General features: G+C 36.6%; 1 protein-coding gene across 1 annotated transcript in view; it reads right to left on the bottom strand.

Moving 5' to 3' along the window:
* LOC106868471 (cell death abnormality protein 1) overlaps window positions 1–26,131 on the bottom strand; it is a gene marked incomplete at its 3' end in the record, with an annotated part of 329,389 nt that overhangs the window by 11,467 nt on the left and 291,791 nt on the right. The window contains exons 14-16 of the mRNA XM_052966721.1: window positions 23,286–23,426; window positions 20,640–20,810; window positions 11,390–11,532 (exon numbers count right to left, since the gene is read on the bottom strand). Of these exons, the coding sequence (XP_052822681.1) occupies window positions 11,390–11,532; window positions 20,640–20,810; window positions 23,286–23,426 (455 nt within the window). The remainder of the gene's footprint in view (window positions 1–11,389; window positions 11,533–20,639; window positions 20,811–23,285; window positions 23,427–26,131) is intronic.

The raw sequence follows: 26,131 nt of genomic DNA, 5'->3' as shown, positions 1-26,131 counted from the left end.
TGGTGTGTTTACGATCCTGTAACTTAGCGGTTAGAATAAGTACTAGGCTTACAAAGAATAAGTCCTGGGGTCGATTAGCTCGACTAAAAGGCGGTGCTCCAGCATGGCTACAGTAAAATGACTGAAACAAGTAAAAGAGTAAAAGAGTAAATGCATTTGTTATTTTAAGGAATAGTGAGCGATGTTATGTCTCGACATCATAGTAACTATGCAAGGATGTTACTATTATTATTTATCCCTATTACATTTAATGTTGGGAGTACCAAAAATCTAGTTAGAAATAATTATGCGGGGAGCAAAATATAACACTAATCAATTGACTAATATTTTAATCATTTCGGCAAGTATCGTAGACAGCTCCAGTCACATTTCGACGTGGCATAAACTTCACCGTACTTGCCAGAAAAGAGATGAGAGAATCTCTGCGCAGAGCACCTTGGGCAAGTATTTTTTTTACCTTGGCTTCGGGTTGACCCAAGCCTAGTGACTAAAATAAGATAGACCGAAACTTTATAAAAGCCTGTCTGATATGCTGTACATGTAATTCAAAGGGTTAGCATTGTTTCACACTGTCACGCTGATTCTGCTGGAGGATTACTTAAAGAGTTCAAATAAGTGTCTTAATATATAGTCACACTACATAATTTAATGAATAAACAATTCGGTTGATCAAACAACTGCACTATTTATCATCTCAGCCGATGGAGATCCATTCACTGTTATTTACCAAGAGAACAATTTGAGAACCAGCATATAGATAAATGATTAAGAATAATCGGTTAAAGGAGTAAAAACGACAACGGTCAAGACGACTACATATCGAACTGAAACCGATGTTGCCTATTGTAATATAGAGGAAAGTATGGTTTTATAACTATTCAAATTTTATTGGAAGATGGCTTCGTCTTTTAATAGAAGAAACTTTAAATATTTTCTGATCTCGGAAATAACGATTTCTCATAAATCATAAATGTGCATAAATTAAACTAATGCTACTTTTCAATTTTTCTTCGACTACTTTTCTTTTTTTTCTTTTTAAGGACTTGTAATTGACTGGATCTGAGAACGGTGTTTCCAACTGAAATAATTACACCGAAAGAGTCAGTTTAGCCATTTCAACACGCGCGCACACATACCTTAAATTCACTTCTCATTTAGTTTTGTGGGTGTCAACATTTTCGTTACACTAATCGCATCTGTGATAACGACCTAGTCGCAATACTACGATGAAGACTCAATTCAAAGTAGCCCTTCTACGATACAATTGCCACTTTCTTCTTTTGGCCAAAATCATAAGATTTACACAAATGCTAACAAATGTTTGTTAATATTATTTCATAATAGAAGGCAGTGAGCTGGCAAAATTGTTAGTACGTCAGGCAATATGCTTAGCGGCATTTCGCTTGTCTTTACCTTCTGAGTTCAAATTCCTCCAAGGTCGAATTTGCCTATCATGGTCGATAAAATAAGTACCAGTTGAGCATTTGGAATTGGTGTAATCAACTTACCCCACCCCCGAAATTACTGGACTTGTGCCAAAATTTGAAACCAATATTACTTCTGAGGAGTGTCGGATCTAGGGTAGAGATTGGGTTTTTTTTTTTTTGTTTAACTCCAGATCATCCTCAGAACAACAGACTTAAAATCAAAGGTGTGATGGTTCCGGCCACGGCCATTCATATCAGTTAGACATTTCAAATGTCTTCCAATTTTTGAAGGCAGGAAGTTCAAATTTGAGAAAAATTAGCTGCCGTTTCTAGCATGTTATGTAACCGTGTAGAGCAGTCGTGAACAAACTACGGCTCGCAAAACTTCTGAATGACGCCAACGAAAAATTACCTTAAATGTTTTTAGTAGCACAGCTCACCAAATGACGAGACGTCTCATGCATCCCGCTCTCGAAAACGATTGTCCATACCTGAGAGGTTGGTTCGCTTTGGTATGGTACCTAGTTCTAAATCAGTCCTGATCGAGCAGATATATAATCAAAGTCATTTCAGCCGTAACTATTCTATCTTTTAGCATGTTTAAGACTACATTATTGAATGTGTCGTTCCTTCGTTTTTATATGATAGGGATGTGATGTAAAGGAATTTGGTGGCGTTTTTCTTGCTGGTTTAGGTCGAATTTGACTTTCATGGTCGATAAAATAAGTACCAGTTGAGCACTTGGAATTGGTGTAATCAACTTACCCCACCCTTGAAATTACTGGATTTGTGCCAAAATTTGAAACCAAAATTACTTCCGAAGAGTGTCAGGTCTATGGTAGAGATTGGGGTTTTATTTTTTGTTTAGTTCCAGATCATCCTCAGAGCAGTAGACTTATAATCAAAGGTGAAAGTCAGAAACAGAAAATAAGATACTCAAGTCTTTTTTCACAGATATCATAGGTTGTGTGAAGTAGTTACGACAAAATGAAAAGAAGACCTGATCAGAACTTTCTCTGAAAGGAAGAAGATCGATAAATAATCTGTGTGATCAAGAATTCTATAAGGTCACGAAGTGTGTAGCTACAACCAATTACTAAAGGAGTCTACTTGAGATATCCAATGTCATCTCAGTGTGGCATCTTGGAATACTGTTTCTACCACAGACTCGGATTGAACTAAACCTTATGAGTGAAATTAGAGACAGAAGCTGTGTGGAAACATGTGGTATGGACTCAATCTGTAATTCAAAGAGTTAAATTTTGTTTCTCTTTTAGTCAAGAGAGAAGGTTGGGCTTCCAAGATTGGTGAGATGAAAGGCGAGAAGTATCATCAATCCGGAAGCCTGGGCTAAACTCTTACAGCAGAGTGAACAAAGGACACGAAAGGTGTCGCGGAATGATGTTAAAATAGTATGGATTAAGTCTACCACCTATGTTTACCATAGTGGGATTTGAATTGAGAATGCAAAGCAAGGAGAAAAATGCCAGAAGGTATCTCATCTGACATTCTTACAGTCCAACCAGTCCATTATATTGGATTGGTACTTTTAGTTTTAATTTACAAGGGATGGGAAACAAAATTGACCTCGGTAAGATTTGAACTCGGAACGCAGAGAGTCGAAGCAAACACCGGAAAGCATTGTACTCGACGCTCTTACGACTGCTAATTCACAGTCATACACTGTGTTTGAACTTCGTTCATGAATATTCAGCCACTTATAGTTCTTCCTAATTTTGGCAAATGCCAGCAATTTCGAGGGGAGTGGGCAAACCGATTGCATTAACTCCAGTACTTGACTGGTTTGTATTTTATCGATCCCGAAAGGCTGAAAAGCAAAGTTGTTCTCAGCAGAATTTGAACTCATAACGTAATCAGCCAAAAGAAACACTGCTAAGCTTTTGTCCAACACCTCAATGATTCTGCCAGCTCGCCGCCTTAGCCACTTACATACATTATGATATAATGACTATGTAGTTCCGTTTATGGATCAGCTGGAATACTCGTCGCCGTAATCTGCGAAGGCGTACCATATAGGTAACTTATACAATAACCAAGTTTAGATATTCATAAAATGCCACAGGTGCTAGACTTCACAATCACTAATTATATCTTTCATTACAAAACCACATGTATAGCATTGCCAAAACTGCATTGTAAACACTTGAATTTCTTACAACTCATTTTTCCCGGATGTCAGTCTATAAAAGCTATAGCTGAACCTCACCCACGTTAACCTCAGAAATTTGGGAGGTCAACATGAACGATACTAAACTGGAACATTTGAGTTTCTTTGACTAGTACATACTAAGTAACTCCCATAATTTCACCTAGTGATCCCAACCCCTCAACGAGAATCTGCTGAGAATAATTTATAGCTTAAACATAAGGCCACACAATTGGTGGTGTGATATAATCGATTACAATAGCTAGCTCCAGAGGGAATAAATGCGAAGTCAACAATGACAGGATTAAAAATCAGAACATAAAGAAAATTATTAAATATTGTGAGGCATTTAATCTCCCTTTTTTGCCACTCATCGCCTTTTTTAAAACCAACAAAGAGGATTTTCTAACATTAGCATTAGACAATATTTGGAGGAAGAACGTAGTCGATTAAGGTAATGGGATTTATATTACTGACTACCATAACGATAAAAGACAGAAATTAATGTCCGCAGAATTTGAATTCAAAAAATTACTCTGCCACTCACTGCCTTTCTAAGATATTGTAGCGAAACTCGAAACCGAGTCGTCGAATTACGAAGTTAAAGTCATGATATAACAACGGCTTCTTCACGTTATTGGCCAATCAGCAGCCAGACATCATGCGGTAAATCACTATATCCTTCAGGAACTTTTCCGCTACAAGGGTTATATAAAGGCTACTTTTAACGCCAATTTTCAGAGTGTGTGGCAACCTGCTACACACACACACACACACACACACACACACACACACACACACACACACTCTTCCTCGTCTTTATAATAGTCGTTTTCACGACTGTCTGCTCAGCTTGGATAGGATATGTTGATTGAATCTACCGCGTCTTGACAAGCCTCAATATAGAGCTTTTGTAATCAACTAATTATGAATGCTACAGAATCATTCCTTCAGCTGTGTTGACTTGATGTCGAAACTTTATAATTCATGACAAATTTTAAAATTATTCGTGTAGTTAAATAAAAGTTACTATTAATGTTCGTTTGGTGTTATATTATTCACAGGTAGCCTCACACGCATATAACCAACAAACTACACCATCAATAAAGGATAAAGAATATGATTCTCGTAAAATTAACACCAATCTTATTCTTTTTGGCTTTAAATATGTTTTTATGATGTAGTTTGGTGTCTGACAATTGTTACTTTATTAACAGAAGTATATTATTTCTCTCAGCTGATAAGTGCACATAAATACATATTTATAAATGAATATATAATCGCTTGGGGTGCTTGCTTGACAAGGCTCACTTTTAATGTTCCCTTGGATCCAAAGAAGATTCTATGCAGGATCTGCTAGAAATAGCAGCGAGATCATTAAAATCACACCCTACTATCTTTTATCTGTTTCAGTTATTAGACTGCGGCCATGCGGATTGCCTCCTTAAGGGGTTTAGTTGAACAAATCAATCTCAGTACATTTTTAAAGTCTGGTATTTATTCTATCGGTTTCTTTTTGCCAAACCGTTAATTTACGGGACGTAAACAAACCAACACTGGCTGTCAAACTATGCTCGCGGTCAAATACATACGCACACATAATGAAGACGCTGGCTAATGTAATCCTGAATATAAAAAAAGGCGAGATGGTCATGTTTAGAACGCCTTTGATCATAGGCTTATTCAGAGTGGATCTAGGGATAAACTATGACGTCAATAATAAAACCATCTTTGTTAATAATTAAGTCGATGCTGGGGCACTACATTGAAGGATTTGGTAATTTCAGATCGCCCTAAATACACACACACACCGCAATGTAAGCGCTGTAAAGTATACGAAAATATATTCTATATAGTGCAAGCATTATCTGATACGTTGGGTAGAAATGGTATATGTTTATTACATCAGGAGTTGACATTTCCACTTTGAGTTTTGTTCTATGGTGGAACAACCAGCCTCAGCCAAGTTGATATAAATGCACGCATATACACGGTTGACCGCCAAGTTTTGATATAAATGCATGCATATACACGGTTTAGTACTAGGAAGAAAGGTAGCGCTATTATCCTTTCCTGGCTGGGTAGGGGAAGTAGTCCTCAGACTGGATACTTCGCAATTTTCTGTAATTATTTTAAAAAGCAGTCACCCAATTCAAAATTATTTTGTTGATGTAATAAATCAAACGTTCCTTATTCATTTACAAAATACAGTAACAGAGTATCTAATTATATTCTTTGGTTTGATGTTTAGTAATTTCCTGGTTGAGTAAGCTCACAGATACACCATAAGATAATTCTAAAAGAATGTCTTAGCACAAAGTGAGGAAATTGTCTTTATAAAAACGTTTTTAACTGCCAGTTTTTTAACTGTCAACATTGATAAGATATTATGCCTGACAATATCAAATAAAGCCCCTACATTGCTGTTGTGGTTTCACACAAGGTCAATGTCGATTTATTGGGCCTATGATCGAAGACATTGCAACAGTGACCATTCAGCGAATCTAGCATTACTTTATTCTTTTCCTCCTTCCCTTTTAATGAAACTTGGTTGTGATACAAGGGCTATTTGGCTGCTTGTTCTTGTTATTTAACCCCTAGTCAGCTCCGAGCAGTACTGGATTAGTCATTAAGCAAAATAAGCATATACACCGGGCATCAAAGGAAGGGGGCACTAGAAAAATGGTAAATAGTTTGCGGCACAAAAGAAATCACTTGCAAAAATAATATTTCAAGTGGTTTATGTGATCGGAAATATAATTTTGAAGTATTCATGTTGTCATGAGAATCTGATCAAAGATTTTGCAATTAAAAAAGAGAAAAACTTTTCAAATATAAATGAAGTGGAAGTAATTGAACATTATTTTTCTATCTCACTAAGTTTTGTTTCATTTTGAAAAATAAAAAAAATTATTCTATGGTCTATTATTGTTTAAATTTTGAATTATATACGGAGTGTCAAAATCTTTTAAGTGCTTAAGGCCTCTATGGGTCTTAATCCGGCCCTAGCCGCAGAATTCCAACCGAGACCATCTCGTTTTTTCTATATATGTAGGACTGCATTGCACAATGTGAAACTAGGATGATTTGTTTTCTATTTCCAACTGATTCATAAGCCCTTTATATTGGAACTTCCTAGAGAGTTTGTATGGCCCCTATATAATAAATAAGTTATGTTTTCTAAAATATTTTAACATTTCTTGCATGACTACATTCTCAAATATCTCAAAACTCCACACAGTCTTATCAGTTGAACCCGTCTCTATTTTTCTGTTACTTAAATCATTTGTTTTCATAAACCATCGAGAGAAATCTGAACAGTAAAGCATCTTGCTAAACATAGCAGCTAAATTACCGTTAATAAGCCCGGATGTATTGGATAATGCAGATATATATCTGCAGTAAAAATATGGGGTAGTCACAGCTGGAGCGTCTTTTGTCATGAGACTTGGTCAATTACAACTGACTATGGCAAAGCAAAAACAACTATCTCTTTTAAATTTGGGCATATTCCAACGTAAATTCAACCTGTTAATACACTGTCTCTAATCCTCTAGATAGTAATTATTATCCAATTAGTAATAATTGATTTGGCAAGGTATGAGCCCTGTTCCAGCATATGTGCCAGATTTCGATCAACAAGCAACAGTACTGCACAGAAGATGTGCATTTTAAAATGCAAGAGCTCTGCCCAAAGTGCTGTATAGCAGTGAAACATGGAAAATGACTGCAAAAGTTGCCAAAAATCTAATGACATTCAGCTAATGATGCTTACAGAAGATCCTCAAAATTACGTCATGGTTTCGCTTAGCAGGTTATTTTTGGCGCCTGCTAGCAGCTCGGTGTACAAAAATTGCAAGGAGATGAAATCCGGAAAAGGGGCCGATCCTAGAATATTTGGCACTGAAAATTCCAGGAAACCCTCAAATATACAAGGACCAGTTGGATAAACGCGGACAGAACTACGGCAGATTTACAATAATGCAAGAAGATCTAAGACTAAACACTAATATTAGAGTGGATTTAATCGATAGTGCTTCCTCTGGAAGCATACGGCTTATGTAAGAAATCAATACAAGTAGGAATTTTATAGCGGCGCAGTGGAAGCATCTAGGACAGAATATCTACAGAGCAATTAATCGAAGTTACACTGATTGGCAGAATCATTAGAGAGACTGAAAAATGTCTTAGTTTATGGCTATCAACATTATGAGCTTAAATCATTCCGGAGTCATCTTTCATCTTTCCGAGAATCGATAAAATAAATTATAGTCAAGTACTGGATATCCATTTAACGGTCTTGTGTCAATGTTAGAAATCAAAACTTATAATCAGAAGGGGAGAAAATCATCAGCACACTAGAGCGGTAGAAAGAAAACTGGACCATGACTCGGGGGTCTTTGCATCAAACTAACACCAGTCTAATACTTTAAAAGGCTTCTTAAACAAAAGAAATCTGCAGGGTTTAGAAACCTCGAGTTACCTTATATACTCGTGTGTAAGTCGCACCATTTTGTACTTGATTTTAACTGAAAAGACTGTGAAGAGGACAACACAGGGCAAAGCTAAAATTATGAAGAGAAAAGGTTTTTCTTTTTACCAAAATTTCACAGTAAATTACCGATGCGATTTATACACGAATGAGTCACTTGTTATCGCGTTGGGGATCTCCTACTCCAGGGGTTCTCAACCATTATTTCCTATGGACCCCTTTAATTACTATTTCATTCTGGTAGACCCCCATAGCCATTCGATGCTTAAAAATTAGTTTTATAGAAACTTCTTCAAAATTCCTATTTGGTTTTTCACACATTAACTTGTGTAGGTTGAACTACGTAAAATGTTAGAAGAAACGTAGCTGTTGCTTGCCATACATGCCAATACATACATTTTAAACAGTTTTTTTTTTCAGGGGTACTTAAAATACTATTGTGGGTCCCCAATTTGCTATTTTGTGGTGTGGACCCCACAAAATCTTATATGGACCCTCAGGGGCCATATGGACCCCGACGGAGAACCATTGTCCTACACCAATGTAAAAGCTACCAGATGAGCCACGGCGAGCACTTTTATGTGAGACAGAGATTTGCTACTAAAAGCAGCAGTTAAATCAGCCTTACACCACACCATCTTAAAAGCCAGAAAGATACATTAATGTAATCCTGGATCATTGGTCTAACAGATGGGTTGGGGAAGGTTGATTCGCAGCAGCAACAACGTAAATATTCATTCTGATGTATTGGTTTCAATAAAGTCTGTTATAACTATCTTTTACTAACAACTGCTAAACCGTAGACAAACGTGAAAACTGGAGAGGGAAATGTAAAATAGATTTATATGTATGTGTGTGTGTGCGCACGCATCTATCTTATATTTTTCTCTCTCCCGATGTGTGTGTGTGTGTGTGTGTGTGTTATGTATTTTACATTTCTCTACTCTCAACCAGGTATAACAGAAAGCTACATCATAAGAATTTAGAAGCTTCGAGAGGACGTGAAATAAGTCGTTTCTAATAGTTGAACTCGAAGCTTTCTAATTTCTCTATTAAAAGGGTTTTTTTTTAAAATTCAATATTCACACACCATTGTTTACAGCTTTATCTGCTTAGAGTTCAACTTTAAAATCGAGCATGTGTGTGTGTGTGTGTACATATACATCAGTATCGGCCAGACTATCGAATGTTATACACTGCGTTGATTTACCCTCGAATGATGCTACCACGCTGGTTAGGTGGGCAGGCCATCATCCCTGCTGAACAGAACGACAGTCCTTCGTAACTTTAACGATTTACAACTGAGTGGAACAATGTGAAATTGTTATTTTTTTTTCTCAAGAACCACATTCTTGCAATCGCATGTGCAATATCCTAACCACCAGGCCATACACTGGTGCGGCAGGACGCTAGAGCACTTCACTAGATGCGTAATACTGTTTAGGTCGACAAAAGTAATAGGGTACCGCACTTACTGTCCGATAATTTAATTCAGCTTGGGGTTCTTTGTCTTGAGTGCTAATCCTGTGTACATCATGTTAACATTCATCTTTTTACCGTTCAGGATTCGATAAAAAAAAAAGGAAAAAAAATCTAGTAACAATCTAGTGTGCGATTTCGTCAACTGTGCTCCACCATTTTCCAACGTGTTTACTCAGAAGAACTCTAACAAATCGATACTTATAACTAAAGCCGTTACGAACGCTTTGTTCCAGAATATCTAATGACTTCTGTCTTCGCTACCTCCAGCTTATCGTTCTAGGTTGGGCCTCCAACGTAATGGCGCCTTTCTTGTTTCAGTCATTGGCCTACTAACCATGCCGGAACACCACCTTGAAGGGGTGTTAGTCGAATAAATCGATTTCAGTACTTATTTAAGTCTGGTACTTATTCCATCGTACATTTTACTGAACCGCTAAGTTAAGGGGTGTGTTACAAGAGAGAAAAAATGACCAGCGCCGGTTGCAAGCGGTGTGGGGTGACAAACAAAAAGGTACACACACACAGTTTCCGCCTACTAAATTCACTCACAAAGCATCGGTCGGCCCGAAGCTATAGGAGAAGACACTTGCCCTAGGTGTTGCGCAATGGGCATGAGCCCCAAACCAATTGGTTGCAAAGTGAGCTTTTTAACTACATAGACATCTCTGTGCCTAGGTGAAATACGTGTCTTTGGTAATATAAACCTGGTGGATTCAGTCAATCTCTCTCTCTCTGTCTAATCACAGCTGATGTCTTTGAGGGAGAGAGGGAGAAGAAAAACGCTGCTATATTAAATTATTCGTTGATTTATCATCTCCTGTTTGCTTGTTTATTTATTGGAATTTTGATTGATTATTAGAGCTGTGTTTAATTATCCAGATGTTGAGGGGAAAATTTCTTGCTATGCATTATACATCGTGCTCTGAATATTCGTTTAATTCTGTTATCCATATTATGCGAGATGTTAATTATATATATTCATGCGAATAGGGATTCTTTTTTTATTGACAAGGACGAAAAGCAATATGAATCTGAGAAGGGAATATGTTGAATAGAATGTTGGCCTCAGTGCGATTTGAACTCAGCTCGCATAGAACCTGAACGAATAGCACAATGTAGTATATCAAATGCTCTAAAATCTCTGCGAAATATTGCAAAACCTGCATTGCACAGAGTAGAATTTCACTCCGTCAGGAAAATCTGGGAAGTTTTTACTGACATACAAATCTCCAAGTGTGAAACTAATTGTACATTAGTATACGCTCATATAACTGAGCGATATGTACAAAGTACCGCTGTTACTAGGAGAATTTTGCTTCTCTCTCCCCAACAGTATCTTTTTGGAATCACTTAAATGTCACAATATTTCATTTTCCTTGCCTAAAAACATCGAATCAGAAGGCACCACTATTTCTTAAGTAAGAGGTAGGTATTGTAGAAATGAGCGAAACTTCCATATGACAAACTAACCGGTTTCAGTTCCCAATTAGTGTTATTTCATTTCACAAGCATAGTTAATGCCTTGAATAAAGGCCCGACCATCATAGCTTCTATTATAAATATTTACCGATGTATTAGTCAGGAAGCTTCTAAATGGTTGCGTAACCTGTAAGATATAGCAATTAAATCTCATATCAAACAACACGGCTTTAAAAATTAAGCAAACGCTAATGTATTCCTAGATAAACTAATCCCGAAAGCAAGATGTGTGAAGGTGCAGAAAGCTTTTGATCATGAACATCAATTACGACTACTGCACTATTAATGACTGATTTTATATTTGTGGGGAAAAAAAGATATAATTAGACATAAGTAACTCACCCCTGATCGTAAAATCCGATTACTTATATTTTCATACTGTTTGTGCGATTTATTGGCGTATTCTGAGATATAATATAACGGTTTGTAGTCGAAAGTACCAGCTTCTTCTCGTAACTCGATATGTAGCAAAAACGTCATTGCCTCTGAAAAGAAATGAAAGCAGTAATAAAATATGAAATGCAATGCTATGTTCACTTTTATTTTAATTGTATTTTAAGTGTTTGAGATAGACATTATTAATGTATCCTTGTAATAATTGCAAGTTAATACCTGCAGGAAACTCATGAATAAAGTGTGGACAGGAATGAGTAGCCGATCTCTAATAACGTACTTATAAAGAATGAAACTTTTAAAATATTTTTTAACCATAAAGAAAACAAAAAAACAAACCAACAAAAAAGAACGGAAGATGCTTGCTCGATCTGGTAAAAAGGGCAGCGAAACTCCATCTAAATAAACTGTAGTGTTATAGAAAAAGGAAAGACTAATCATACTCTGACATAAATGCAGATGTGATAGTCACGACTAGAACGCGTTTGATGATGTATATTGAGTCAGGATTGAACTGGAGCTAAACTACAATAACTTGAACAGGGATCAAATTCAAGAGGGATGATAATCTGGAGACGAAAAGCTGTGCTTAGTCTGAGTGACATGAGTGATGACAAGAGGAGTGACGAATGAGTCGGGAGAACCATCTTTATTCTGAGATTTAATAAATTGCTTCATAATGCCAAGGCTGATATGAAGTAGAGGTAAGATGATTTTCTGGTTGAACTAAAGCCTCTTTAATCACATTAGAAGACACTGCGATCATTCTTGACGCTGCAATTATTCTTTAATCACCCAATTTTTTTCCCTGGCTCTACTATTATACATTATGAAAAGCGTGGGTATTTGGTGTACCCACTTTGTTGCCCCAAGAGAAAACTGACCATCTTAAAGTCCACGCATAACACCCATTGATGATTGGTGGTTCTGGCTATCTTGTTAGATATGATGGTAAGAAATGGATACCATTTTTGGATTCAGCATATCAAAACGCCTTCAAATCAAATAAAAACGTCCCAACAAGAAAATACCCGAGGGGTTATGTATTTAATCACTGTGATTTATCATATTGTTTTGAAATATTCACATCTATATGACAGTACTCAGAGTGAAATCAGTATCTCCTACAAACAAATCAGTTCATCGTTTAGACATTTTACTATTTATTTGGCTGATTAATTGCAGAAACGGTTAAGCGATGTAAAAAAGTACTATGCTATATATATATATATATATATATGTGTGTCTTTGCGCTCTCAGTTCAATTACTGCTGACATGGGCTATCTTTCCTTGGTAGACAGAATGAGTACCAGTCAAATACTAGTCCGATATAATCCGTTTCTGCTATAAATTATGTGGCCCTTTGCGCCTTTGTTAAAAATATTTATATTTACTTGTCTATTGACACGTTAAGTAAATAACAGGAGGAAACTATCAACGTGTTGGGTGTGAAAGGTAAAACAAGAACTTCTTGAAGTCTGGATATAAATAAATAATGTCAATTCCACAAAGAAAAAAAAAACAAGTAAGCGATTCTATCAGACCAGGCTGACAAAACGGTGTTAAACGAAAGAATATTGGCAACTGCTTATTTCTCTTCAGATATTAATTTCGTTGCTGACTTCTGTTTTCTGTATTTCCTTATGAAAACACAGCGAGTGTGAGATATCGGGTATAAAAAACATGCACCATTAAAAAGATACGAAGTATGTATATATATATATATAATAGAGGTTTATGAAACAGGAGATAAATAAAAGTGTCAATTTACACAATGCAGATCGTGAGCACACAGTTGACCGATATCGTGATATTAGAGACATATACTAATAAATAACGTAGACGTGCCATCCGTATGAAAAGAAAGAAATACTATGATTAAGAAATACAATGGTTAAATTAGCGTAGAAATATTTAATAGAAGTAATAAAACACCAACTAGAAATAAATGCTAATGAGAAAAATACTATCAGCCAATAGCTAATGTTTCAACGTCGGCAAGTAAATATAAATCTGGGCATATTTTTTCTAATTAGAATGAACGCCGCTGCAGGCACCCAGTTACCAGACGGTGTTTAATCGAACATCGGAATTGAATCAATCACCTAAGAACTCAGTCAAAACAAATAATGCTTCAGAAGCTTAAAACGGTTTAACAACTTTGTTAATCAGCTGCCTGGACTGGAGCTGTATTTTATGGAGCCCGAAAAGATGAAAAAAAAAAAAACATTGACTTTGGCAGGATTTGAACTCAGAGTGCAGAAAGGCAAAAACAAATATAGCAAGACTTTGTTTTCTTTTCTTTTTTTACACTAACGACTCTGCCAATTCACTGCTTGCAATACAAAGCTTTCAATGTGGAAAATGTTGAAATCATGTATAGAACATGTTAAATATTTTGCAAATGACATTTGCATCAAAATTACCCCACTGCCACGAAGAGAGGCAAAAGAGTCACTGTATAACGACATACAGCATACTTATTGTAATAAGAAAACAGAATCATGCATGCATATAAATTATAAATAGATTCGTGCGAACAAAATGGCGCCTTGCCTGTAGAATCGTTACTAAATATACTCAGACCATCTTTATACAAAAACAACACATGGAAAATACATTAAGACTGTTTGTTATGCGAATATTTTTTTCTACCAATCATCACAGTTATTTTTCTCTATTTTGTTTTTCTTGTAGCTACTCACAAAGAAAACGTAAAACATCAACTAATGAACACACTATTTAACGAGAGACGTTTCTAGGTGGTCGCTTCTTCGAGTTCCGTGAAAATCTAGTAATAGGCTTGGGTTAAATGTGAAGTATTAGCCATAGTGGAAATGGTAATTGACCCAGGTAATTTGTGAAATGTAGGTCCTATTTTAAGCTGTTCATTAAATATTTTCGTAAGCAGTGCCAGATATGTATGATTTTTGCATGGATTACTGGTATATAAATGTATATGTAAGGTGCATACTAAGGGTAACAGAACAAAAAAAACTATCTTTTGGTACATATTTAACAAAGGATACTTCGTTTGTTTCTAATAAGGGGATTAAGCCTCCTCAAAGTAGCAAGCCCAAGCCAACTGATCCATCTCCCTCCTCTCTATTCTAAGGGAGGATAGGACTTGTGAGCTAGAAATAACGTTTATCTGTGCCCGAAATCAGCCTTTCGTCTTAAAAAATAACACATTGCATAATGTTGCTCGGGACACACAATGCTTGAAGAGAATATAACAAGAGAAAATCATAGCTTGAACAACTGATTTCAGAGATATAATGGAAAACAACAACCAATCTTATCTTTTACTTGTTTCAGAGTCATTGGACTGCGGACATGCTGGGGTATCATTTTGAAGGGGTTTGCTCGAACAAATCGCTGCCAGTACTTTTGTCGTTATTTTTTGCTAAATTAAGAGGACCCAAACAAGCCAACAATCAAACGGGGGAGGGAGAAATAGACACATTATATATATATATATATATATATATATATATAAATGACGGTGCCCCAGCATGGCCACAACTCATGAGCTGAAACTAGATAAAATAAGAATATATATATATATTACACACACAACAGTCTTCTTTACAGTTTCTCTCTACCGAATTTTCTTACAAGGTATTAGTTGGACCTAACGTTGTGGTAGAAAGCACTTGCTCAAAGTGTCACGCAGTAGGACTGAACCCGAAAACACGGTTGCAACGCGATCTTCTTAACCACATACCCACACCTTCCTCAATGAGCATGATCTAATGAGGAAACCTCCACTTCAATTTCTAACAACCTGCAGCCAAAGGACCTAACGAAAAATTAACTTAGGGTCTTTCTTTTTAATAGTGCAGCCTACCTGATGATGTACTATATCTAATGCAGCCTGCTCCCCGAACAAAGGCTGCCCGTGCCTACTTTGTCTGATCGCTTTACCTGCTAGAAGTAACAAACTCGTTCATATTATATCCCATCGTCTTAAGAAATGTAAACCCTTAAGAATATTCACAATCTTATAATTTTTAATAAGTACTTGTATGCTATTTCCTCTCGACAACATGGAGACAAGGAATAGCAAGCGATCTCTGAATATTACTAAAGAGGAGACTAGTTACATCGATCTGTATTTCGTGCCGCTGGAAACGGAGCCTATTTTACGGAGAGACTAAATATTTGTTTATTAAACGCATAGATATAACTACATACACATAAGTATTTATAATCAAGTTGTACTGGTAATTTATATGTATTATTGGATTCCTTTTGATACTTGGACGATTTGAAAGTGAGACAAAGAATGAATAAGGCTCTGTACAAAAACGGGAATATTTGATATAGCCACTAAATAATCCTTTCTACTATAGGCACAAGGCCTGAAATTTTGGGAAGAGCTAGTCGATTACATCAACATACAGTAATTGATTATTTTATTTTATCGACACCAAAAGGATGAAAAAGCAGTCAACCTCGGCAGGATTTGAACTGAGAACGTAAAGGGCTGGAAGAAAGTGCTAACAATTCTGCCAGCTCAATAATAAGTTATCAGTCATGAGAGCAGCGGATGTAGTTACATTCAAGGATGCAGAAACGGTTTTTCTGAAGCTAAAAAGCACAATCACCTTCCTTTATCGTGCAAGAACCTCTATATCTTCGAAATGACCATTCTACTGGCCAATTTTTTTTTATCTCCTGGTTGGTCTAAAACTAATTTTCCTCGAGGTTGAAAAGCATATTAGCTTTCCCCCTTGTTGTGCGATACCTATCTCTATCCCTGTCACAAGTGTGGGCTTATGCGGAACACCTGCAGTTCAGGGTTCAAGAAGAGTACAGTTGTCGTCTGAGTCAATTCTAAAAATTGACCCACTGGATTTCTTCACGAAAGAAGGTAAGAATTGCAGTGGTAGCAATTGCGAAAGAGGGGATATGGAAGACAAGAGTGAAAGGATCAGCGACAGACAGCTTCCTCTCTGGCCTCGGGTTGGTGAGATTTTTCACCTGAAAAGGAAAGTGGGATTGGAGAGATGTTTGTCTGAGAGAATGTTCAAAGAAAGATGGGCGTGTGTAGTACGAGTGTTGTGTGTGAGAAAGACGCCTCGTGCGCATGCCATAGGTCGTACCGAAAGGTGTTGGCAGGAGAACAGGGCTCGTGGGGTCGGAGCTTTACCTTGTTCCCTTGCCCCATTTTTATGTTTGTAACTTTGTAATGAAATTTGTATCATCAAATTCATCATTTTATTGCTGCATTAATTTTTAACCATCATGTTTGTGTCTGACCCCAATCAGGCTGTGCTGTCTCCTCTATGTGGTCTCCCCTCCCCCTCCGTGGGCAATAAAGAAATAACTTATCTCTATCCCTCTGTATCAACTTACCTATCAGTTCTTATTTCTTCATATTTACTTTTCTGCTGCTTTCTCTGTCTATCGTTTTCATTGATTGACTATATCGTTTTTTGTAATTACGCACCTCCTTTTCAACGCTCGCTTCCATTTATCTTTCTATCCTATCTTTTTAGCTATCCACCCTTATTTATATCCGTTTATCTATATTTCCATCTATTCCCCTCTCCGTTTCAGACCTACCTTCTCTGGTTTATCTCCGCAATAATCCGTTCTCGTTCTTACTATCTTTTTCTCGATCCATCTGTACTTTTTCCTTCTCTTCCCTCCCATAAGGCACCACCGAATTTCTGTCGCTAAGTCGAAAGACATTCTGTGTACGTAAATCTGTTTTAATTTTTTTTTTCTGTTACGGTACTGGCTTTTTGGTTTGTTTCGTTTCTTCCAGCCATGTGGCTAATGTAAAAGTTAGTCTTACATTTTTTTCTTTTTGTGTCGAAGATTTTCCCACCAGTCTTCACAAATTCAAACTAGACTTTCTTAGTCTCTTATCTTCAAAAATAAACTTGAGATAACAACATAGGGGTTTTCTTTCGACAGCGAAGTAACTACTTCACACACTAAAAGTGTGTAATAATAGACATTATTATTAGTAGTACCAAGGCAGCGAGCTGGTGAAATTGTTAACATTCCGAACAAAATGCTTGGAGGCATTTCGTCCGTCTTTGATTCCGAGTTAAAATCCGCTAAAACAATTTTGGCTTTCATCCTTTTGGGGTCGATAAAATAAGTACCAATTGTGCAGTGGGGTCGATGTAACTGACAAGCCCCACCATCACCCAAAACTTCATATGATTATCTTCTGTTGTAATTCTATTGTAACAATGGGATTCGACGCGCGAAGTAGAATGTAATGTGAGAGAGAGAGAGAGAGAGAGAGAGAAATAAAAGCGAACTTAACCATTCGATACATATAGATCGATGAAATAATGCCGATATAACCGAGTAAATTAATTCATTGAGTACACTCCATTTAGAAGAGTGTACGCGCATATATATATATATATATATATATATATATATATAACCACTATTAGAAAGTTAGCAAAGTCTTTTTTTTTTACTGTGTCAAATCTAAAAGCCTGTATAAATTAAACACCGACACTATACTGTTGAATATACAAAATACAGTAAGACAGATACGAATGATTGACTTTTCAGTGAAGCCAGGTCTTTAACATTCAGGTTAAAACTACACAAAAATACAATATTTTGCTAAACGTGAAGCGTATGCAATGTTAAAGGATCGTTTGGAGAATTTGATATCAAACCACACATGCAGACGTATTGAACTCAACAAATGTTTAACCCTAGAATGTGAGGAGTTATGTTCTATACAACATTGATATAAAAATTTGGAAATCCGATATATTACGACAAAGAAATCGCTTTAGTAAGATTGTTAGCTGATCCAGTAATATCAGAATAGATGAAAACACATTCAGTTTGACGCCACCGATTTTATTGATCATATTTGATCGGTGGTGATCAAATTGGATAGACAAATATTGAGGTGGTTTGGCCACATGGAGAGAATAGTAATAAGGGTGATGAAGCTGAAGTAGTAGGCAGCAGAATCAGAGGCAGACCTCGGTTAGTGTGGATGGATGGAGTGAGGAAAGCTTTGGTTGTTAGGTGTTGGAGTGAGAGAGGCAAGAGAGTTTATAAGTGATAGGAAAGTTTGGAGAGTGTTAGTGGACGGATGAGTGAATTTTGATGTTGGTCAAAGGGGTACAGAACCAGCATATGCTGTCGGGCCCCGCTGCTGATATTTGAGGTTGCGTTCTATGTCTTAACCAGAGCATAGAACGAGGCTCGCCCCTTCGAGCTGGGAAATAAATGGAATGCCTGGTGTGTCTTGCTGTGGCTACCTCCTCCTAAAAAAATGGGGAATAGGCCTGGGTATATGATATAAGGATGACCAACAAAACGTGAGCAAAAGAGAAATACGAAGTGCGTAGTTGACAAATATCCAGAAATTAACAAACAAGAATATGATAGAAGGTTATTTACATTTGACGGATATTTGTCCTCATCTTGTTTGTTGTTAACACAACGTTTCGGCTGATATACCCTCCAGCCTGCTTCAGGTGTCTTGGGGAAATTTCGAACCTGGGTTCTCATTCCTAAGGTATTTTTCGAGGTTATTATTATTATTGTTAAGATCACTACTTGGAATCGAACTCGGAATCTTGGGGTTAGTAGCCCGCGCTCTTAACCACTACGCCATATGCCCACGGGCATATTCCAAGCAGTGACCTTAACAATAATAATAATAACATCGAAAAATACCTTAGGAATGAGAACCCAGGTTCGAAATTTCCCCCAAGACACCTGAAGAAGCTGAAGAAGGCTGGAGGGTATATCAGCCGAAACGTTGTGTTAACAACAAATAAGAGGAGGACAAATATCCGTCGAATGTAAATAATGTACATAATTCCTCATCTCATAAATATAGAACTGTATGACGGAAGGTATAATGTTGGTTTATGACTACGAAAGGTGTCATATTTTGACAAATTAACAAAAGCTTTCTTAGCTAGCAGTCTTTATAATAATTTCTTGCCTAAATTTACTTTAGCTCTCATTAAGTTTAAAGTTGTTAGAAACATTTTAAGAGCTTCTACGAAATCTAGTTTAATATTTCAAACTTCGCAATATTATTCACATTTATTAGTGAAATTAAACAGTTTCTTCCACGAGTTTGTTTTGGCACAGAATGTAGTAATTATGATATTCTCATTGAAGTAAACTGAAATTTATGGTGCGTAAAAGGTATCAAAATTTCGACAAAATCACATTAATAGTTGTCAGTGTATATTACGATTTGGTGTAACTTTATTCACGACGATTATATATTCCTGCTATTTGATCTCAGAAAGAATTAAAGTTGCATCAAGTATACTACATATGATGCCAATGTACCAAATAGAAGTAGACATAAAATTGTTTTGAAGTAAAATGAAATAATTATAAATAGAAAAGAAAAATCTTTATATCACTTTTCCCTCTAATAACTGTGTGTGTTAATCTTTCACTTGTTTCAGTTGGCTTAACAGTGTTCAACGCAAAATATTATAAATTCATCCAGTTCAAATCACACCGGCAGAGAAATAATCTTCTTTCATTATGGGTCAACACAACAATTACCAGATATTGTCCATTACTTACTTAGGAGAGAGGGGCAGTACCGACGACATTTTGTAGACTTCCAAAACAGGGACGACCTACAGTTAAGCAATACTTATTTGATGGCATGGCTGTGTGGTAAGAAACTTGCTTCCCAACCACATGGTCCCGGGTTCAGTTTCACTGTGTGGCACATTGGAAAAGTGTCTTCTATTATAATCTCGGGCTGACCAAAGCCTTGTGAGTAGATATAGTAAACGGAAACTGAAAGAAGCTAGTCTCACACACTTGTGTGTGTGTGTGTGTTAGCTATTGCTTACAAGCCAGGCTTAACAAAATTAAATACTTAGATCAATTCATTCTACAAAATGTTCAAGGTGGTGCCCAAGCATGACTGCAGTCTAATGACGTAAACAAGTAAAAGATAAACATACGCAAGAAGGATGAAAGCGAAGTCAAACCTGACAGTATTTCAATGAAACGTCTAAAAACTTCAGAGCACTTTACCTAATACTTTATATACAGATAAGTCATTCTATGTTCTATTACACACTGTTTGATAAATGGGCTTTTTCCGTCGGCTGAAAACTGAGTATCTTGGCCAAAAGAACACAGTGTAGCAACAATGACAGGATTCAAAACAAGCAACTTTTAAAACATCTGTTATAAAGTAATACATACCTATACAATTTAGTTTTTCGCCTACAGTAGATGAATAACCAGGTATACATTGACATATTGATTTCCGTTCTGTAATGTTCACGCAGTGTTCATTTCGACCACATGAATTAGACTCATCACAAGTTGTATAGTTCAGAAGTGGCATTGATACGTATGGAGGTAATGTCGGGCCTGCAATGTGGAGAGGGAAAAATAGATACTAATCTATAAATTAACACAGATTCAAATAAAGCAAAGCTTTAAATAAAATTGAACAAAACTATGTAACCGATGGACGAGCTGGCAGAATCGTTAGCGTGTCGCACACAATGATTAACGACATTTCTTCCGGCTTACGTTCTTAGTTCAAATCCGACCGTAGTCAACTTTGCTATTCATCCATTCAGGGTCGATAAAATAAAGCACCAGTCAAGTACTGGTGTCGATGTGATTGATTTGCCTACTGCCCTCAAAATCGCTGGTCTCGTACCCTGCAACAGTCCAGCATCCCTTTCCGGAGGAATGTTGAGATCTCTGTCACTTTATACCATGAAAATCAGGTAACCTGCCTTTTGATTCCTCAGGTTTGAGGAAAAGCTATGCTCAATAAGCATAGCTTTTCCGAATTAATTTCAATGCTATTAACTAGTTTTCAAATTAAAATTGTATTTCATGGGATCAATCAAAACTATTCTAAAAATTAGGATATCATGAACATGTTTCAGGAAATAACCAAATCTATATTTAAGAGTTTTACATAGGAAGCTTGCTTCCTAACCACATGGTTCTGGGTTCGGTCCCACTGCGTGGCACCTTAGGTAAGTGTCTTCTGCTATTGGCTCGAGCCGACCAAAACCTTGTGAGTGGATTTGGTAGACGAAAACTGAAGGAAGCCCACCGTATACATTATATGTGTGAGTGTGTGTGTGTTTCAACACTGCTTGAACTCGGAATGCTAAAAACTGGAACGGATGCCGCAAGGTCTAACGCTTCTGCCAGTTCGCCTGCTACTATCATCATGGATTTTGCGACTTAATTAAACTGATATTTAAAACTAGAATATTTTACGTGTTTACAAAATAGAAAAAAGTCATTGATACATGATTCGTTTCTGTTTCTAGAAATAAACTTTAAATTTAAGATTATTCTCCAAATATCATTTTCTTGACACCTTTACTACTTTGATTTCTAGCTTTCGCTCTTAAGTATTACTGCCATAGAAACTAATATCCATTAGTCTGTTTTTGGCTGGACATATGACCATATAATTACAGAAAACATTTATCCGACTGTAATATTTTAAATCTCATATTTATATGAAATCAAATATATCTCACACTTTTAGAACATATATTTATTGTGTGTAATTGTACATGTGAATATTATATTTGTATTCTTACAAACACATATGCGTGTGTGAACTCTATGTGGTTATGAAAGCCATTAGTGGTGGCGTAACTGAAGTGAATTGGTTTCAACAGGAAATGGAAACCACACACGACTCACTTGACGCTCATCTTTATTATAAGATGGCCACTTACATGTTGTTGTCGTTCAGTCCCTGATTAAGCAGGCATACGACCAAAAGCGTTCCACTCATAACCATCTCTCATTTTTTTTTTCTGAGTATAAGTCTCTTATCCGATGTGAAGAAGATTTGGTTACTATTTCCAGCAAGTCGAACGATTACGTAGAAGATCTTTCATGTTAATAATAAATTCTAATCTAGGCACATAGAAAAGGAATGAGTCGATTATATCGATTCAGGAAGAATGAAAGGTAAAAGTTGATCTCGCGGGATTCTTCCAAATCAAGGCTCTCCTTATATTTGGTAATGATTTCAAATTTTAACAAAAAAAAAAAGCCAATGACTTTAGAGGTGGGAGGGTTGTTGATTAATTCGACCTTAGTGCTGAACTGGTACGTATTTTATCGAAAGAATGAAACGTAAAGCTGACCTTGGCAGGAATTGAAATAAGAACGTAACAGCTGTAAATAAATCTTATTTAACGCTGATTTTCTTTTTACATGGGTATACAATTTGGATGGTGGGTATAGCCGATTATTTCGACTCCATTAGAATGAAAGGGAAAATTTGACGTTTGAAGGAGTTGAACTCTCTCTTTATCTATCTATCTATTACTAGTTTCGTTTGAAAATTACAAACTTATCAGTAGTGACTACTCCACTACTGATATAACTATTATTATTATTATGGCGACGAGCTGGCAGAATCGTTAGCATGCCGGGCAAAATGCTTAGCGGCATTTCATCCATCTTTGCGTTCTGAGTTCAAATTCCGCCAAGGTCGACTTTGCCTTTCATCCTTTCGGGGTCGATAAAGTAAGTACCAGTGAAACACTGAAGTCGGTGTAATCAATTTATCTCTCCCCCAAAAATTTCGGGCCTTGTGCTTACAGTAGAAAGGATTATTATTATTATTATTTAAAAGGCGGCAGAATTCGTTAGCATGCTAGGCAAATGTTTACGGTATTTCGTCCGTCTTTACATTGAATTTAGGTCTACTATGCCTGTCATCCTTTCGGGGTCAATAAAATAAGTATCAGTTAAGCGTTAAGGTCGATGTAATTGACTTGCCTCTTACCCCGAAATTGCTGGCCTTGTGCCAAAACTTGAAACCGTTATTGTCATTATAGCAATACTTACGTGAGACACACTTCGAATCGTCGGGCGAACTGCTGAATCCATATTTACAGATACAAGTTTTATTTTTGACACATTCTGTATTATTCAATCGAGAGTAACAATGCGAGTGGGTTTCACATCTGTCGCCAACAAATTTTGGCACTGCAAAAATATAGAAAGAAAGACAAAATGTTTAATGTATCAGATAAATATCAATAATAGTTACTCGAAAGTTGTAAGCGTTCAAGAGGAATATTAATATACGGGGAAATATAGTATTAATGACTACATTTCGTATTGAATTTTCTCTTTCTTTTAGACTAGAGAATAGTTCATCTCTAACAGATGACTGTCAGTGACTATTACTTACATCTTAATGTATTAACTGTGGAAGCGCAATGGCCCAGTGGTTAGGGCAGCAGACTCGCGGTTTCGATTCCCAGACCGGGCGTTGTGAGTGTTTATTGAACGAAAACACCTAAAGCTCCACGAGGCTCCGGCAGGGGATGGTGGCGAACCCTGCTGTACTCTTCCACCACAACTTTCTCTCACATTTACTTCCTGTTTCTGTTGTGCCTGTAATTCAAAGGGTCAGCCTTGTCACACTGTGTCATGCTGAATGTCCCCGAGAACTACATTAAGGGTACACGTGTCTGTAGAGTGCTCAGCCACTTGCACGTTAATTTCACGAGCAGGTTGTTCCGTTGATCGGATCAACTGGAACCCTCGACGTCGTAAGCGACGGAGTGCCAACAACAATGTATTAACTATTTACAAGAATTCTTAGTTCTTGCTCTGAATACTTGGATGCAAAAATGCAAAAATAGCCCATACATTACAGAAAATTAATAACTGATTCGTAGTTCTAGCTGTAAAAAGCTCACACTGAAATCTTTATAGTATCAACCTTCTTAAAACGTTACCCAATTTACAAAACATTTAGTTTCGTAAGTAGAAAGAAAGTAAACGGGAATAGTATACTTGCTTTTGGTTTGGTTTATCTTCATTTTGTTTGTGAATTTGTTTCAAAATTTAATTTATCGATTGAAGTGGTTATATAAATACAGTTTGATAAAATAAAGGGAGCCAGGCGCTTGTTAATGGTATCGAAACAATATATATTAGTTGACATCAGGAGAATTTTATAGTCTTTGCCTATCGAAAAGGGATTTTTCAACCCAATATTAGCATGCTTTTATTTATAGCTTGATGTGTGTACTTCAAAATATTCCAGAGAGAGAGAAAGAGAAATATATGTGAATCAAACAATAAATAAAGAATGAAAGGAAAGGAAAATCAGGGAATCGAGGGTTCATAGTGGTTCTTCATAGATAGATTGATATCCTGAAAGTTCATACTCTGATATCACAGAAACTATTTTGACGCCATCAACAACCGCCTGCCCATCTTCTGTTTTATTGTACTTTCATTAGCTCGGATGATACATTGCTTTTAGCTAACTCTTGTCTGCCTGGATTCCATCTACCTTTGTTCAACGTTAGATTTCAGTATCTAGTCCGATCTGAGCACTAATTTTCTATATGTAACATGCACCTTTTTTGTAACGTATTCTTATCCCTTATATAAATACAATACAATGTATCGGTTCTCTGTTCAAACAAGTCTCACACCATTTGTTACATCGAAGTATATATATCAGTAAGTGTTGGTAATATCTAGTCCCAAGTCAGTTCTGACAGAGTAGATCTGTGAATAAAGGTATTACAACTCTATCCACGTTATTTATATATATTTTTTTCAAACCTAATGTTGGTAGGTTTACATTATTCAGTATGCCCTTTGCTTTCTGCAGACCATAGGGTGTAATACCAAAGAGACATAGTTAGTAATTCTAACATATCTAGCAAACCCGTAGAGGTATCGTTACTGGTATGTGTTTTTTTTATATTCATAGTACAGGGTCTTGCAGATAAACTGAGACCAATTTTAAACAGTTGACTTAGTGGGTTTAACATTTCCTTTTTTTGACAAAACCTTGCCTGCTTGAAAATCTAATCCTTCTCTTTATTTTTCAGGTAAATAGCGAAATAATTCGACAACGGAAAGTCATGGAACAACAGAATCGTTCCGCTATTGTTGTTTTAGCGCACGCTAAATTGTCAAGTCGACGAAACTTCCAAAATCAACAGTTTATCATTTGTATAAACCATTTAAAGAAGAGGAAAAGATTGATAGAAAAGAACACAAGACTCGAAGTGATTCCAAGCAATTCAAAGTTTGTCGCTAGCCTCAAACGCTCGATTGAAGCCAACCCATTCACTGTGAACAGGAACCTTGGCATGACTAGTTATTTTTGACGACGTCGTCACCTCTTCACAGTCAAGGCTAAAACAATCAGAGCCGAGAGATGTTCAAAGCTTCTGTCATTCATCAAGCATCAAGTTGCAGGAAAAACTCTCGTGTATGTTGACAAGAAGTTCACTGTAGACCCTGAGGTGAATCGCAGAAATTCTTGAGTGATTGTATACATCCCTTCCGATGCACCCCCTGTGTTTGAGACTAAGAATCCTGCCTCTATGATGGTATTTGGAGCCGTGGCGAATGATGGAAGTGTCATAGATCCAGACATCATTGAGTCTGGCTTGAAGATTATATATATATATATCTATATCTATATATATATATATATATATATAAATAAGGATAAGATCGATATTTAAAATATTGACTTTATCAAGTGGCCAGCATGGGAATAAAAACCATCAAAGGTAATAATTATTTAAAATTATAATACAGGGTATCTAAGAGATACCGCCACGCTGAAAAATAGCTGGTTTATTTTGTCTTCGTCTTCGCTCCTTGTGCTATATGAACATTTATTGTGGTTTAGAGTCAGGATTTGACTG

The sequence above is a fragment of the Octopus bimaculoides genome, chromosome 3 (genome assembly GCF_001194135.2).
Source record: "Octopus bimaculoides isolate UCB-OBI-ISO-001 chromosome 3, ASM119413v2, whole genome shotgun sequence".
Lineage (NCBI taxonomy): Eukaryota > Metazoa > Mollusca > Cephalopoda > Octopoda > Octopodidae > Octopus > Octopus bimaculoides.
This window is presented reverse-complemented; position numbering and strand designations above follow the sequence as displayed.